This window comes from Vulpes vulpes, chromosome 10 (assembly GCF_048418805.1).
Source record: "Vulpes vulpes isolate BD-2025 chromosome 10, VulVul3, whole genome shotgun sequence".
In the NCBI taxonomy this organism is placed as follows: Eukaryota; Metazoa; Chordata; class Mammalia; order Carnivora; family Canidae; genus Vulpes; species Vulpes vulpes.
The window spans coordinates 19,932,912-19,950,036 of record NC_132789.1 but is presented as its reverse complement, the minus strand read 5'-3'; the positions used below and the strand labels follow the sequence as shown (position 1 = coordinate 19,950,036).

Below are 17,125 nucleotides of genomic sequence, written 5' to 3'. Positions count from 1 at the left end.
AGAATATGAGTTTTGGGACTCTAAGCTTGGATTCATATCCTGGCTCCTTAATTCAGAGTTCATGAACTTCATCACTGTGTCTCTGTTTCCCCACCTGAGGAGGAGGGAGTGTCAACAAAACATCACATATGTGTTTGATGAGCATTGAATGAACAAAGGTATGGATAGTGATCAGGAAGGTTAAGTAGAAGCTAAATATCCTGTCTGACATCTCACATTTCCCAAGTTCCAGAGCTGGATTGAACCCTGGGAATCTGACTTCCCAGACCATTGCCTTGTAACGCAAACTGGCTTTGCCTAAATACAAGTATTTTACCTTAACACCATTTAGTATTCACAGAATTAGAGGCCTTGAGAAAAAAAAAAAAAAGCTATTTGCTTCCTCCCCGAATATACTCTTGGGACTCTTGATCTATCCTGACTATCCTGCATGACGTTCCAATTCCTGAGTCATGATCAGCACATCAAATGTGATGCATAGTAGTGTGCAGGAAAGTAGAGTCACTAGTATCAACTCTTGTGTTTTAAAACGTGTGAGACAAGGTCACTGTGCATTAATTATTCCTCACACTAATATACGTGCCTCAAAACAGTGCCTGGTGACCTTGGCATGTCCTCGGATAAACCACAGCTTAGCTTTTGGACAGAGTTCTGGAGGGCAGTTTAGGAGAACTGAGTAAGACGTTATATGAAAACAACTCTAATGAAGTCTCTGTTTTCAAGCGACATTCCTAGGTGCAAATGCTTCCCATTCTCCACATCTGTAAAATTTACTTTCTCTACTCAAGTGTGTGCATCACCTATTTTTCTTTGAGAATGACTAATAAGTGTTTACATGGTTATCTCTCAGTCATTAGTTTATTAACCAATTATCCACGCAAGTAGAAAGACTGGCTATTTGTTGCATACCTGAGAATAATATTATATATTCACCATGCTTACACCTTAAGAGGGGAGGAATGGGATGAGGGATAGCATAAAATTGATCTCTCTATAAAGTGTAATTTTGGAAAATGCCCAAAGGGTAACAGGAAATGTGTGTTTGGGGCATAAATGGAATCAGAGACACTCATTCACAGGCTGACTTTTGGGCAACCATTCAGATGAAGGTAGCAACGTGCCCCTGCAAATACGGAACTCGATCCCCATTTTGGGAAAAAACGCAAGGAAGACATTGTAAAGCATTGATAAACAATGACAAGTATCCTCCATATCAACTGGATTCACACTTAATTTCTGAAATGAATACTTTGAATATGTAATTTTGGACACTAACAAAACCTGAAAATAGACGTGGCCATATTTCCCCCTGTGAGGTCCTTCGTGATGACAAATGAGGGCTGCAGGATATAATAGGGAGTAAGACATTTTTTCAAAACGGAGGCACAATATTCAAGGCAGTTAGATTGGCAGAATAACGAAAAACAGAAATGGAGCAATAGAACAAACGAAAACGCGTACATATAACTCTGCATGACAATTTGGGGAGAGGAAACTCTAAACAATGAGAAATATAGTCAGAGAAAGAGTTAACCATCCAGTTGGTAGCAAAGAGCATTCAGATCTTTAGGAACATACCATCGCAGTGTAAAGAATTGAGATTGCCCATTGTCACAACGCCAGGTAGAGAGCTGATCACCTCCTCACTCCTCACTCACTCAGCTCAAAGAGTGATAGGTGGGAAGAAAGGCAGAGGTGTTTCCCGTCACCAGGGCAACGTGTATCCTCATAGTGCTTTCAAAGTGAATGCAGCTGCACAGCAACCAACTTCTGCTCTGTAGACAGGGGTGCATCTGGGGAGACAAGGGTGGTATTTGAGAGGAGACACTTTGTATCACAAAGTGTTAGATAAGTAGAGTTTGTATCATAAACTCTATTTTAAGCTGCCTGAGGACCCTCGCACTGTTTTCCAGAGTGGCTGCTCCAGTTTCCTTCCCATCAGCAGGGCCGGAAGGTTCCCCTTTCTCCCTTTCTCCACATCCTTGCTAACGTTAGTTGTTAAATTTAGCCATTCTCACCAGTGTAACGTGGTACCTCATTGTGCTTTTGAATTGTATTTTCCTGTTCACAGGTGTTGTGGAGCATTCTTTCCCGTGCCTTTTGGCCACGTGTAGGTCCTCTTTCGAGAAATGTCTGCCCCTTTGCTCTGTCCGTTTCTCAAGTAATATTAAAATATGTCATTAGGGGCGCCTGGGTGGCTCAGCGGTTTGGTGCCTGCCTTTGGCCCAGGGCCTGATCTTGGAGACCCGGAATCGAGTCCCACGTTGGGCTCCCTGCATGGAGCCCGCTTCTCCCTCTGCCTGTGTCTCTTCCTCTCTCTCTGTCTCTCATGAATAAATAAATAAATAAAATCTTTTTAATAAAATACATCATTAAAATATAAAAGTTAAAATAAATAAATAAATAAATAAATAAATAAATAAATAAATAAATAAATAAAATATAAAAGTTAAAAAAGAAAAGATTCCAAAAAGAAGACTTGATAAAACAAGAAACTAGGTGAGATGAGAATAAAGGAAAAAATAGAGGATGACTGTATCTTGAAAGAAAACCGAATCATACAAGGAAAACCTTGAGTTGCTGTGCTATGTTCCCCAGTGCTGGAGGTTCCACTTCTGTTTGGTCAGGAAATGTGCTGGTCACCTGTCCTTCCAGCTGATCCTCCCAGGAAGGACCTGCTGCACAGATTCTCAGGTGTGTGTGCCTGGGTGGTGTTGCACCGACCTTGTCAGGGGGCCAGGCTGTTTGCTCTGTGAGGGTTTTGTTCCCTGAAACCTTTCATGTCTTTTTGGGGGGGTGAGAGGCAAAAAGACCACACCCCGATCTCCAGCCCCAGAGATGAGCGATGTGGTGATTGACCAATCTGCAGACTCCGATGGTGCCTGCCTACTCCATTTCTCCCCTAGGGGACCTGGGGGGACGTGGAAATGTGCAATGTTTAGGTTTCCTCAGGCAGTCTTTGCCGCTCTTGCCCTCCCCCCCTCTTCCTGGAGGAACAGGAGGTGTGTCCCTTTCTGTGGTTGCTGGCCCCCCACAAGGAGAACGTTCAACCGGGCCAATGCTGACCCACTCTGCCTCTCCCAGAGGAAGGTGCAGGCTGTGTTCCAGGCCCTTGTATGGACCCAACGTGGACGGGGGTCACCTGGCCCGGCGGGAGATCGTGGTTGATGGCACCACAAACTGAACATTCTCGCAGGCTTGCTCATCTGAAGCCATTTCCCTGAACCAGTACTTGGGAACTCTGCTGGCTCAGGCACCTGGATGCTTTCTGGCCTCCAGGAATATTGAGACCCGGCCACCCTGCACTGACCTGTGGTTCTGCACCCTTTCACCAATGAGTCCCTTTCAGGCAGGGACATCTCTAGAGGAGCACACTTTGAAGGGCCCAGATTTGAACTTTCACTTTCCTAAAGTTGGCTTACACGTGCTCCCTCCCCCACCCCACCCATTATCCTCTGATATATCCCTTTCCGTTTTACTTCTCCACACTCCACTTCATTTTTTCACTTTTCTATTTGTAGACTCAGCCATTCTTGCTTACAACTCGGCTTGATTTCATTGGTGTTCAGGATGGCTTGATAGTTATGTAGCTAATTTTGGGGGACCAGCTGACATGAGGACCTCTACTCTGCTATCTTCCATCCATCTGAAATTTGTTGTTGTTTTTTTTTTTTAACGGGCCTAATCCAAACTGATTCAGGAGGTTAGTCCATGAAACCTGTCATTCCCCAAAATTCAAGTTTGTTTTTCAAATAAAGTCAGCTTTATTTAGGATCACGCAAACTACTTGAAGCACCACACACACAGGATTCCTTCAGAAGAATCTGTGGAAGGTATAGTCCCCCCACACACCAACTTTACTGTCCTAGCTCCATGAGCTTGACCTAAGCAGTAAGAGAGGTTTCTATTTACAGCCACTCACATCTTAGGGGGAGGAACTTCCTCACAAGGTTGGGGCTGCTCCTATCTGTGGTGGGAACCAGGCCCCAGTGACAAGCAGAGGAGGCAGAGGAGAGGCATTCCCCAGCCCCAGGACCTACAAAACTCCAGAATAAAGAAGTTGCCTAAACACAAACCATCACCAGGCTGTGTTTATGGATTTTAATAAGTACCTGACCTTAACAAGCCCTCCTACATCAAGGCTTGCAGGGAGATTAGAAAAAAAGGAACAGGTTCTTAGGCGGTTCCATGGGGGAGAACACAATCAGGAACGTTTTAGTTCTGCTCTGTCCTCTGACTTGGGTGTGGACCAGAAAGTCAAAGAATGAATTCCCCATCCAGCAACTGATGCCCTCTGTGCCATGTTCTCTCTCTTAATTCACAGATCATAACTGTGATATTCCTTTCAGAGACTGAAATGTAGAGTTTACAAAATCTGCACTTTACAATTTATATACCCAGAGTCTTTAGGGTACACAGATCTTAAGGAGGACTCAATCTGTGGGACTTCATGATCCATCAGTGCTTGAAGCTGACCATCCCCAACTCCATCCCGATACACAATGATAGCTTGTGGTAGAAACTGATTATGTTTACACCAGAGCTTCAGGGCAGCTGGAAGGAAACCAGAAACATGGGTGAATAAGCCGTAACTCAGAACCAACTGGCCACTGCTATTTGTAACAGCTTCTAGGTTCATGTTCTTTCAATCCTGTAGCCTCCAGGACACATTCACTGCCTTTTGGTCTTCACGTGAGCTCAGCATTTCTCAACAGCACCACTACAGAAATTCTGAGCCAGATAATTCTTTGTGGGGGCAGAATGGGTGTTGCTGTCTTCTGTAGCATGCCTGGTCTCTACCCGCTAGTTGGAGGCCAGTAGCACCTCCATCCCAGCTGTTACAATGGAGCGCATCTCTAGGCATTGCCAGACGTCTCCGGGGGGACAGTGTGTCCGCTGGCAGACAACTACCAGATGGAGTCAGGCACACCAATCTTGATGGGACACTAACCTTCCAAGCAGGTTTTAAGCCCGTTCACAAGCTCTTGACCCAACTCCTGGAAAATGCACTGGGAGAACCACCTGTTTGGAGAAAAATAAGCTGTCAGTTTGAGATTTGAGAGTCTTAAAATTCCCTTATTTTTCATCCTGAGTTAATCTAGGACCTCTGGTGGTGGGGGGTGGGGGAGAAGGGAGTCACTATGGGTAGCTGAAGATCCAATCAGGAATCCATTCTTTGATGCCTCTGCAGAGATCGAAGCATTAGTCTCTTCCAGTACCCTAGGCATTTATTAAAATTGTGAATGCACACAAATAGGAATATGGAAGCATTCACTAACATTGGTACAAATTACACGCACTTTCAATGTGCAGGACTACTGCCGTCTCATGGTGGACACCCAAAATAAATAACCAGTGTTCCTGGAGATTCCTGCTTTCAGGCTGAGGTCTTAAACAATGGTTCATCCATAATCATGGTTTGAGGGAACCAGCTGCTTTGGAACAGTAATTTTTACTTGACCACTTCCCAACAGATCAAGCAATACTGGTCTCAAGTTTCTATCCCCTGTTTTTTTAATTGCTTCAAAGTATTACAATGACCTGACATGAGATAATACATTTGTCTGCTTCTTTTCCAGAATTTACAGTCTACAAGATGAAATCATGGTATGTTCAAATGCTAAGAACAGAGTAGTGGAAATGTTGTGCCAAAAAGCAAGGTTTCAACATTATTCATGAACTGAATGAAATCATTTGGGGAATATAAAAATTAATGAAAGGGAATAAAGGGAAAGGAGAGAAAATGAGTGAAAATCTCAGTGAGGGTGACAAAACATGAGAGACACCTAACTCTGGGAAACAAGGGGTAGTGGAAAGGGAGGTGGGCAGGGGTTGGGGTGACTGGGTGATGGGCACTGAGGGGACACTTGGCGGGATGAGCACTGGGTGTTATGCTGTATGTTGGCAAATTGAACTCCAATTTAAAAGAATTAAAAATTTAAAAAAATGAACTGAATGAGAGCTTAATTTCTTCCCATGATTGAAACATTATTTTCCACATGCCCTCCCACCAAAAAAAGCAAACCAATATTATATTAAACTAGAATATGGCTGGAAAAGTTGAAGCCATTCATGAAAATAAAAATGGACCCCCTTAAAGAATACTCTGTAATTATACCTAGGGGGCCACAATCCTCAGGAAGCATAACAGTGATTGGTGATGGTCATACACGTGCTAATGCTCAAGAAACTAAACTGAAGAATGTGCAAACTCCTTTGAAGGTAGGTTCTACTCTAAGCACAGAAAACAAAAGTATCCCTGGAGCAAGGGAGAAGCATGAGATATGGAAGCATATGTTCTTCGGCAGATCCATTACATATAGATCTGTGAAGAGCAGATCCTGTACCTATAGGCTTCTGATTGTATTCCTAGGTCTGTCTTCCCCATGTGGGGCCTGAGTCCTTCCCCGTGTGTTAATGGGGAGACTCACTGATCATCAGAGCCCCCAGTGAGCAGAAATCTAACGCTTGGAATCTGTGACTATTGTATCGCCCCTGTGATTATGTCCTATGTCACAGTTGGCTTTAGGGGACATTTTCCAGATGGACCCTATCTAATTTCATAACCCCCTGAAAAAGCAAGATAGCAGAAGGGGGAAGAGAGATTTGAAGCAGAACAAGGACTGTGTGCTCTGGGGGAGCAGGGCATTCGAGAAGGAATATGGATGAAGTCCCAGGAGCTGAAACAGGCCTGTAGCTGGCAGCCAGCAAGGAAAGGGGGACCTCTGTCCTTCATCTACCAAAAACAAAAACAAAACAAAACAAACAAAAAGATTCTGCCACAAGTATGTGCACTTGCAATAGGACCTCAAGCCTCCAGAGGAGAATGTGGCTTGGCCAACATGGCCAACCTGATGGCTGCCTGACAGACCTATGCGCAGACACAGGAGTGTCCTCTTAAGCTGCCATGTTTGTCTTCATCTGTTAAGCAGCAACAGAAAAATGATATAGACCCTTCCACATCAAATGTATTTGGAGCATAACTTTGCCAGAAGAGGAAGAGAATACCCTGCCCATGGCCCTCGTCAACAAACATTAGTTAGGCCCACCTCTCCTGTTTGGTCTACAGCTAGTTGCCATCTACACAATGTCTGCCTACGCCCACTCACTGCGTCAATTCCTGATTGATGCTGGACACGAAGCCTGCAATTGACTTCCGCCGATTTACAGTATCATGGAAACAGTCGATACCAATGAACATCGCATTCTGTAACTGAAATTTTTTTAAAAAGGTAAGACATTGAGTTAGAACACAATAGAAGCACAATTAAGCAATTGCGTTTAAGATGGTTGAGTCTTAAATTCCACTGAACACAAGTGAAATAAAGAGAAGGCAATGAAATCCAACGTACTCCTGTCTCCACCTTCCAGAGGGCTCCTCCCATCTTGCAGTTCATCTGCTGGGCAATCTTTGTCGCAATGGTCATCAGCGTCTGGGGTTTGTCTAAGGTCCGTGCCATGACACACTGGCTTGGGGTCGGACAATTGACACACAGGTATTGTTTTATGCCATCATACAGGTCTTTCTTTTCACTGGACAGCACGCAAAGGACCTTGAAAGAAAGCAACAACAAGACTACCGAGGACATGAAACCACAGTAATGGGAGAAGTGGATGTCACGTCAAGCAAACTACCTAGGTGGAGGAACAGAGTCTGTTCATTCAATCCACAGCTGGCCCAGGAGGGTAAAGGGTCTGGAATCCCATTCCATTCAATAATGGTGAAGGTGAGCATATGGAAGAGGAAAGAGCCTAGGAGCCAGGCATGGGCAATATGCATGAATCACTTGCACTTGCAAAGTCTTCACATCCTGGCTATTCTGTTTCTAGGAGTTTATCATGAAGTTGACACAGAGGGTTAACAAGCACAGACTGAAACGTACCATCATCAGGAACGTCACCCCTTACATGATGGGTGCTATGTGAGAGCACTTGCCAAGCATTGTACTTGACTCAGTTAATTCTTCAATAACCTATTGAGATCAAGACTAGTATCCCCATTTTACCCCTAAGCAAATAAGCTCAGGAGTTATAGAAACTGTCTGATGTACAGGCAGCAGGGCAAGATTTCTAACACGTGCTCAGACCTCCAACAGGACATGGGGTCATAAGAAAGAGCAATTACTGTTTGGTTGCTTTCTAACTATAATGGAAGATCCTCAAAGTATTATTTCTAACATGATGATGCTTCTAGGAAGATTTTTTGGGGATAATCCTCAATCAGACTAGGGAAATTCCTTTCTCATTTTAAAATTTTTTCACATGAATGAATGTGGAATTCTATCAAATGCATTATGTACTTCTTTTTTACATTTCATCTGCAATTATTTTTCCTATAATTCACCACACTGTTTCTTTTTCTAAAGACTGCATTTCAGGCTTACTGTCACCCTAGGCCCATGGTATTCTACTTTTTCTTTTAAGATTTTTAATTTACTTATCTGATAGAGAGTGAGAATGAGAGCTATCACAGGAGGAGAGAAAGAGGCAGGTTCCCCACTGATCAGGGAGCCTGAAGTGGAACTCGATCCCAGGACCTGAGGGTCATGACCTGAACTGAAGGCAGACACTTAATTGACTGAGCGAGCCATCCAGGTGCCCCATCTTCTAATATTTCTTTAACCTCTAGCAAATCCGTTAATCATGAACTCTCCTTGTTCTTAATGTTGCCAAGCCTCCCTCAGACTGTTTTCTTCAATCTTGACAACACCAAGTTTTAACATTTCTTGCTTTAGATCTGTCATTCTGTTTAGTTTCTGCTTTTTGTTTATTTCATTCTACTTTGTTTTGGTTCACTGCGCTTAGTGCATTAAGATTCAGACCTCACTCCCAATGCACTCATCAAGGGCCAGAGGGCCTCTGTCGTTATTAGTTTGCTGTTATACAGATTTTGATACATACTACTTATAGGATCTAAGTTTTTTCAATTTCTTCTGATATTATTCTAATTTCATTGCTACTTACAAGTAATTCTTTGGTTTTTGAGTGTATATGGTTGATTTCTAATTGTAATAGACTGCAGTCAATGTGTGTTTTTGATATGACACCAGTCCATTATTGGCTTAGGATTTCTCCATGCCTTTTGGGATCACTTAAAGATGAAGGCTAAACTAACTTATAGATATGCTTTTCTTAAAGCACCTAATCTTTTGGGTACAGATTACACACACACACACCTCCATTTATTTATATATACACATATATAAATATACATATTTATGTATATTTCAATAGCTCAATAAGTCAAGCTTTTAAGTACAATTGCAAAACCTAGATTCTAATTTTTTCTGTGATGATTTCTGAGTAGTATTCAGAGAGTGATCAGCTAACGTATCCTACAATTTCAGCTTCTGGAATAGCATAGGCCAGTCTCCTCCTAAGAAGAGCTGTTCAAACTGATGAAAACACAGGGACTGTGCCTGTTTGGGGCTCAGCCAGTCTAACAAGGTCATAAAGAGTTATTAGGTTAAGACAGGAAAGAAGTAGGGACCCAGAGAGGTGATCTCAGCAATTGAGGCCACTTTCTCCCAAAGTGTCTGCCCACTCTCCAGTGAACATGGCTGAAAGGTCAGAGACCATGAACAGGCTGACAGCCTCAGAGACAGGAAAGGACAGAAATTGAAGACAAGTCCCTGCCAAAGAAAGGGCACTTGAGATAGATTTTGAGTGTCTACCACTCAAAATTAAACAGATGAGATTTATAACACTACAAAGTAAGACAGGAAGCTGCTGTCAATGGGATGCCGGGGTGGCTCAGTGGTTTAGCGCCAGCCTTTGGCCCAGGGTGTGATCCTGGAGTCCCACATTAGGCTCCCTGCATGGAGCCTGCTTCTGTCTCTACTGTCTCTCCTGTTTCCCCGTCACTTTCATGAATAAATAAAATCTTTTTTTTTTTTTAAAGGAAGTGCTATCAAATAGACACTTACCATCTGTGTTTTGGAGGAAACATGGTTTTCTAAGACAGTTGTATAGGACTGGACTGTATCACTTACTTCAAGTCTAGAAAGTAAGTATATATCATCTGTATTCAAAAGGTAAATATGTAACAAACGTTTTATGCAGCCAATGGAGCACCACATAAAAACAAGGTACAATGTTAAAAAAAATTACTTTTAACTAATGGTCTTGAAAGATTTACTTATTTGAGGGAGAGCTTGTGCACATGCACACATAAGGGGAGGGGCAGACAGAGTGAATCTTAAGCATACTTCCACTGAGCACCCAGCACGATCTAAGCCAAAACCAAGAGTCAGATGCTTAACTGACTGAGCCACCCAGGTGCCCCGAAAGTTTGTTCTTAAAACAAAAATAAGTTCAATTTTTGGCTTCCTCAGCATGTATCCCAATAGCCACAAACTATATATCCCCAAAGCCTATTTTACAGTTAATTGGAATAGATTAGACTTTGTTTACAAACCTCCAGGGTTTTAATACAGTGACCAATTCCTATAATTTAATATCGTCTGACTCCACTTTACCTCCGATTTGAAGATCGGTTGTTATAGATCTTAATTTCAGCTCTACTTACATTTTTGCCTCTCTCATAGCTATGCCCATGGTGGGTGTGACTTTCCGTAGACTCTGTACTAAGGATGAGGCCGCTCCATAATTTCTTGTAGGATAGAGTATTAGCCAATGATCTAGTGACTTCACATTGAGTAAGGGTCCACTTCCGGTCTCTCTCGACCAATCTGCAAACTGTGGATGGGAGTCAAACTGGAAGACACAGTATAAGACTTCAGTTTTTAAAGAAATACCAACAAAGAGCCTTTCTATTGCAAATTTTTGCTACTTCCTACTGAAACGTTACAATTTTAAACTTTGGTCATAACTGAATTACATATTCTTTCCTTAAGATAGTGGTAAGTAATACTGGGATTCTATCATGGGTTACTCTGGATTGTTTGGATTCTAGCTATTTGACTCTTAAGGATATACTTGGCAGATTGTTTTGCCACGAGAGATGTCCACAACTCCAACCATGGTAAACTATAGAGTTTACTATATGCCAAGGATGTTACATGCTTTCTAATTGAACACCTGCTCGCTCTCCCCTAGAGAAAGGACAAACAGCCCAAGAAGAGAGAGCAGTGAGTTACTGACCTGACTTAGTTCCTCTGCATTATTATTCATTTGGCCCCAAATGACTACATGAGTAACTAGAACATGACCATTTTGAAGCTGTCTTACCACTGTTCTTCCTTGAAAAATTCTTACTCCTTTCAAGATCCTTCCCGAGAAGGACAAGAAGTTGGTATCAAACTTCAAATCCCACAGTCAAAGTTCCCGTTGTACCTCCCTATTTCTGAAAGTTAAAATATTCCCACAGAATCAAACCAAAGGAAATAAGCAAAAATGATGATCCATTTGCAAAATTCTCCTTTAATCTAAGATGCCTTGTTGTTTGTCTTCTGTATTGACATGTTGCAGAGAGAGGGTCTCTAGTACTCTGAAATCATGTCCTTACTCTCACATTTGTGCTTAGGGTCTTTCTATTTTGTTCTTCCCCTCCAGACCTCCTCTAACTTTGTATCCATGGAACAAATAGAGTTGTTCCCACAAGAGGTCGTTTTCTTCCAACCTGTTGTTTTTTAGTTGGAGAATCTGAGATATCAAGAGTTCTGCACGAGTCTCAACTTCAGGACACACACACAAACACATACAGAGAAAAATAGGACTTAACATTTGTATAGTATTCATCAGTTTCCGTAATTCGTGCTGCCTTTTTTCTGGATCCAACCTCATATGAAGAGCCAAGTCTCTCATCACCCTGTAATCTTTTAGCATTTTAACTGATAGACCTTTAAAAAGTTAAGAAGATATAGCTAAACAAGCAAGAATAGATATGTATGTGAAGAAGTCTTGATGGTTTTATCTGGAAGAGGAAGAGCCAATGGAGAGAACACAGCTCTGGGTCATTATGGAGTACTGTGAGAAGCCTGTACTTCTACATCATAACATCTGGGGCTTGAAAGGGGTGGTCTTCTATGAGGACTGCATATATCTGAAGTACCTGTCAGGTAGCATAGCTCAGGAACCAGCATTATAGGCTTATGGGGTACGTCCTGTTGGCTCTTTTTCCATTTGCCTTTGCTGATCAACAGTGGCTGAGTTAGGTCGGTAACCTCTGTATTCTACTGCTGCTCAAAAGAGGTGAGAAAGAACACTGGTGTGACTGTCAGCAAAGCCTAGTCAAGTCACCTAAATAGGTACAAAAAAGTCTGGATCACCAACAGAGGCCCAGGGGTGTGCTAGGAAGACTATTTCCCCAAGTTTAAGAACACGTTAAAGATACTCTTAATAGTCTCTTAATTTAGATGTCCCAGGGATGACCTCTTTTTTCCCTGTAAGCACACATGGCCCAGGAGAACAAGACTCTCATAAACATTGTGTTGGGGTCACTGCACCAGCCTTCTTTGACTTGCTATAGGTAAATGCAGGACCAAGCCTTGAATTACATATTTCTCACTATAGTACTGTCTTAAAAAATTACGGATGTAATTAAGAACTTTGAAGAGGATTCCCACATTAATGGGGGACGACAAACCTGGTCACTCCTTGCAGCTGCAATACTACAGCTATTCCAAACATGCCTCCTGCATCATCGAAACTTTTCCGCCAGGAAAAGGCATTTGCCAAGACATCTATCCAGAAGCTCCTATCCCTAGGCTGCAATTCCTGTACAATAAAGTGCCTTTCCCCTCCCACATAAAGTGATGGTCTGTCATAGATCCTTCCATGCTGACCAGTGAGATCCTCATCAGTCACCAGTTAGCCACATGAATTCTGGTGGGATTGGTTAAGTATCTTGAGAATGTCAAAGGAGTTCCAGAGACAAGAAGACTTCAAATCCAGTGTTCATGGCGCTTTACCTCTGGAGCTGAACTACTACTATTAATTCTCTGTAGTTATTTGAAAGGCAGCTGGGATTCACCTCCGTTCCCCTGCTTCTAGAGTCTTAAGGCAGGAGCTTGTGCAAGTATATGTATATACATGTGTGCGGAATCATGGCATCATTTTAGGGCCTCAATCACCACTCCCACTACTGAGACTAGCACAGCCTTTGTACAAGCTATTCTTTCTGTCGAGAACTTTGAGAAACACACTATTAATTCTCATGGCTGTCCTGTGATATCCCAGACGGATCTCCTACAACACCAACTTCTGCATCTCCACAGGAATTTCCTTGTCCCACTTTGCATTACTATGAAAGCTTTTCTGCAAGCCAGGATTGTGCTTTCCTTTTAAGGGCTCATCTATGGATTTCAGGATTTTTCTAGATCTCATGACAACACAACTAGATTGCCATCTGTTATTACACTGAGTTCCCACCAGGACATCCCAAGACTACTCAAGTCATTTCAAAGGTCGTCTCAACCAATGACCTTTGAAGTAAAATCTGGAGAATGATCAAGCAAATATCAGCCTGATATCCCTGTCTGCAACTCCATCAGAGGCTATGTCAACCCAACAATCCCCAAGCCAGCTCCTCACACAGAATCTCCCATTGCAATAAGTGATGCCAGCCTCCACTCACTTCCTCAGATAAAGCCAGAGACTCCTCTTACCATTACTCACTACATTTGAGCCATCAAAAGTCCTCCCATCTGCCCCCTCCAATCCCTTTCTAATCCAGGTTACCATTATCACTGATCTAAATGGACTTAAGCACCTCCCTACTGGTGTCCCTGCCTCCCTTTTTACCTGCATACAGTGTATTCCCTGTACATTAGACGCACATCTGTAAAATAAAGTGCCCCATTTCATCTATCTGTATAGTCTCACTTAACGGTAAAATCCAATGAGTGTAGGTGGACAGAACTTTATACAATGTGGCTCCCACGTCCTCCTCTGACTTCATATCCTTCAACCCTGTACACGGCCCACCCACAACTGGGTTTATTTCTTGACAGGACACTCTAGCCTTGTTTGGGATCTGGATACATCATGCCCATCCTGAAAGTGGTGTAAGAGACAATTCTTCTCACCAATCTGCACACAGCTTGCTCCTTTCTGACAGTCACATACCAGCTACTCAGAGCTTTCTATGACCAGCAGTCTAAGCCACCAGACATTCTCCATAACACCTCTTGATTATCTGCATAGATTTTCCCCAATACATGCTTTCTTCTTGTCTGCCATCTCTCTTCCTGCTACAAGGATGCAAGTTCCTTAAGAACAGAGAACTCAGTAGTCTTACCAATGTATACCCAAGTTGTATAATGAGCACTCATTACATGCTTTCAAGTTAAACAAGTAAGTACTAAGCGTGGAGCACAAGTGGGGATGATGCCATAATAGCACCATCCCCTTGAATGGCTGTGTACTCTCAGTGCTTCCAAGTAGCTAGGTTTTGGATTCCTAATATAATTTAGGAAAAAAACCCAGCTTATACTTTTCTAAGTTCTTTCCGTTTGCTATAAATATCTGTAACTCCTTGAATTCTCTCTTATCTGCCAAAGCTAGAAAACCAACCTCACCACCTAGTGCACCTTTGTTCGCAAAGTTTCCTTGTTTCTTTGTGAATAAAGATTGAGGAATTCATGAGTTATGAGATTTACAGGTCTACCCAGCGTGCCTACAAAAATGAATCCACGTGTCAATAATGAAACAAGCAGACTGACTGTACCTAAATAATGTGGACATCCCAATACTGAAAGCCAAAGTTAGGCCAAACAAGGATATTAACCACCAAACACATAAACATTTACATACAGCTGATGTCCAGAGTATGTATCATCCATTTAGAGGAGTCCTCACTCAAGCAGACATTTAGAGAGTTAAAATAGAAGATTAAAATATTTAACAAGAGATCAGAAGAAAGATCTCTAACACAAGGCTTCCAACAGGGGGAGTGGGTGGGGAGCCAGAATAATGTAAATGTTGTAATTATGCTTAGGTTTCTTTTATCTAAAGTCTCAGTGCATTCAAAGAGCTGGGTCATTCTGTCTTAGTGGCTATAAAAGGAAGAGAAAAATGGAGAGTCCATCTAGGACTCTCTAATAGTCTCTGTTTCTGCAAAATCAGGTGCCATTACAACAACGTAAGCAGATTGGGAGGTTACCTCCACTCACAGTGATGGGATGAAGTTTTACACACACTCTTAAACACAAACATGCACAGGTTTCACGTGAACAATTCCCTCAGGCTGGGTCGTTAATGGCCAGCATACCTGTCGTGGACTCTCTAACATGTTCCAAGTACTGTCGGGTATCCACCACATGGTCTCGAAAAATGCCCCCAAAATGCTTTCTCTCCTTCAGTGAGGTTGCCCGCAGTCTAGTCGCCAGCTGGAGTTCCTCTACATGGAAACGGATGTGAAAGCCATGAGTCTTATACAATAAAAAAAGGGAGGAAACATAAAACCACAAAGGACAATATTAAACACCAGCTATTAAGTAAAACTAAGTTGAGGTCGCTGGAGTTAGGAAAGTTAGGACTGTCCAACAATCCAAAGGGTATTTCAGTCATTGGTCACCAGAAAGGGGAAATGGGACCTGGAAACCCCTCTGAACAAGAGCCCACCCCACATCAGTGGCCGGCCTGGCCAGCCCCACATCCATCCCCATGGAATCTGCTTTTGCGCCAGACACTTGTCCGGAGTGCAAGCAGAAACTTTGTCCTTAGCCAGCAGCTTTATAGGCCAATCACTTGGCACCTCACTGCCCTCTCAGGAGCACTGGAAAATGCTGACTGAATAAGCAGTTTATAAAAAAAAAAGTGCATGAAATTGCCTTTGATACAAAATAACTGAGATGTTCTTTTTAACAGCTACTGGAAAAGGCTCTATTTTTTAATTACATTGAAATATGCGTACAGACTTTACGAGGCACCATTTGGAGGACAAGACAAAGCAGTCTTTCAAATACCCTGAAAGAGGGGATTTATGAAGATGGAGGAGTAGGGTCCTCACCTCACCAGGTCCCCAACTTCCCGACAGAACTTCCAAGCCATCCTGAACACCTACGAATGTGACCTGAGATTTAAAGAGAGAACAGCCGGAACTCTACAGAGAGAAAAGTTTTGGCTTCTAACAAGACAAGACAGGAAGGGGGAAAGGGAAAGGGAGAAAGGGAAAGGGGAAAAGGGAGAAAGGGGGAAAGGGGGAAAAGGGGAAAGGGGGAAAGGGGGAAAGGGGGAAAAGGAGAAAGGGGGAAAAGGGGAAAGGGGGAAAGGGGGAAAAGGAAAGGGAAAGGGAAAGGGAAAAGGAAAGGGAAAGGGAAAGGGAAAGGGAAAAGGAAAGGGAAAGGGAAAGGGAAAAGGAAAGGGAAAGGGAAAGGAAGGAAGAAGCCTGGGGCAGGTGGGGGGGTGGGGAGCTGCAGGCCAGAGGAGATGGCTCCAGCCTGGCGGGAAAGCCTGGGCGCCCCTAGAGCCCAGCCCCGGAGAGGAGGGGTGTCGGGCTGAACCCCAGGAGGGGCGGCGGAGCCCCCAGGTTCCTGGGGTCACTAGCAGACGAGGCACGGCCGGGGCAGAGCGCCCCAGGCCCGCGGGCCCAGCTCGGGACAGCGCTGGAGCCGCAGGCGGCGGGGCCTCAGGGAGAAGCAGGGGGGCAGGCGGGGGCTCCAGGCGGGCGGGGCGCTGCACCTGCTGCCTTCGGGCGCCCGCCGCGGGCCCGGGAGCGCGGTGCAGGCAGCACAGGCCCCGGAGCCCAGGGCCCGGGGGACAGGGCCGAGGTCCTGCCTCCCCCCGGGGCGGGTGGAGGCTTCACAACTGCAGAATTAAGATCTCATCAGGCTGAAGTTAAAAATCAATTAAATGAGGTGCAATCCAAATTGGGGGTCCTAATGGCAAGGCATAAGGTGCTGGAAGAAAGAATGAGCAACACAGAAGACTCCTTGATGGCAAGGAAGGAAGCTGAGGAAAACAGAGAAAAACAATGAAAGGACCACGAGGAAAGGTTAAGGGAAATACATGACAGCTTCAGAAGGAAGAATTACGTATCACTGGGGTTCCAGAGAGCACCCAGAAGGACAGAGGGCCAGAAAGCATATTTAAACAAATCCAAGCTGAGAGCTTCCCTAATTCAGGAGGGGAATAGGCACTCAGACCCAGGAGATAGAGTGGTCCTCCCCCCAAATCAATAAAAACCGTTCAACACCTCAACACTTAATAGTGAAACTTGCAA

The 17,125-nt window shown here is 43.7% G+C and overlaps 2 protein-coding genes across 5 annotated transcripts in view; both read right to left on the bottom strand.

Annotated features, from left to right (window-relative positions):
* Window positions 1-4,403, bottom strand: part of LOC140594287 (uncharacterized) — a 47,915-nt gene extending 43,512 nt beyond the window's left edge. For 2 of the 3 annotated variants that reach the window (XM_072725204.1, XM_072725206.1), the window contains exon 1: window positions 1,579-1,711. In XM_072725204.1, coding sequence (XP_072581305.1) covers window positions 1,579-1,609 — 31 coding nt within the window. In that variant the 5' untranslated portion in view covers window positions 1,610-1,711. Of the gene's footprint in view, window positions 1-1,578 lie in introns of all 3 variants that reach the window. The other variant, XM_072725205.1, reaches the window with a different exon arrangement.
* LOC140594294 (piwi-like protein 1) lies at window positions 1,697-15,940 on the bottom strand. Of its 2 annotated transcripts, XM_072725212.1 has the most exons (8): window positions 15,173-15,940; window positions 10,529-10,716; window positions 9,927-9,999; window positions 7,353-7,553; window positions 7,110-7,213; window positions 4,952-5,022; window positions 4,398-4,554; window positions 1,707-1,793 (listed from the first exon to the last, which is right to left on the bottom strand). In XM_072725212.1, the coding sequence occupies exons 1-8, from the start codon at window positions 15,221-15,223 to the stop codon at window positions 1,727-1,729; spliced, it is 912 nt and encodes a 303-aa protein (XP_072581313.1). In that variant the 5' UTR covers window positions 15,224-15,940; the 3' UTR covers window positions 1,707-1,726. The 2 variants fall into 2 exon arrangements, with proteins under 2 accessions (XP_072581314.1, XP_072581313.1); XM_072725213.1 differs by lacking the exon at window positions 4,398-4,554 and having other exon boundaries at window positions 1,697-1,793.
* Between the last annotated feature and the right edge of the window lie 1,185 nt (window positions 15,941-17,125).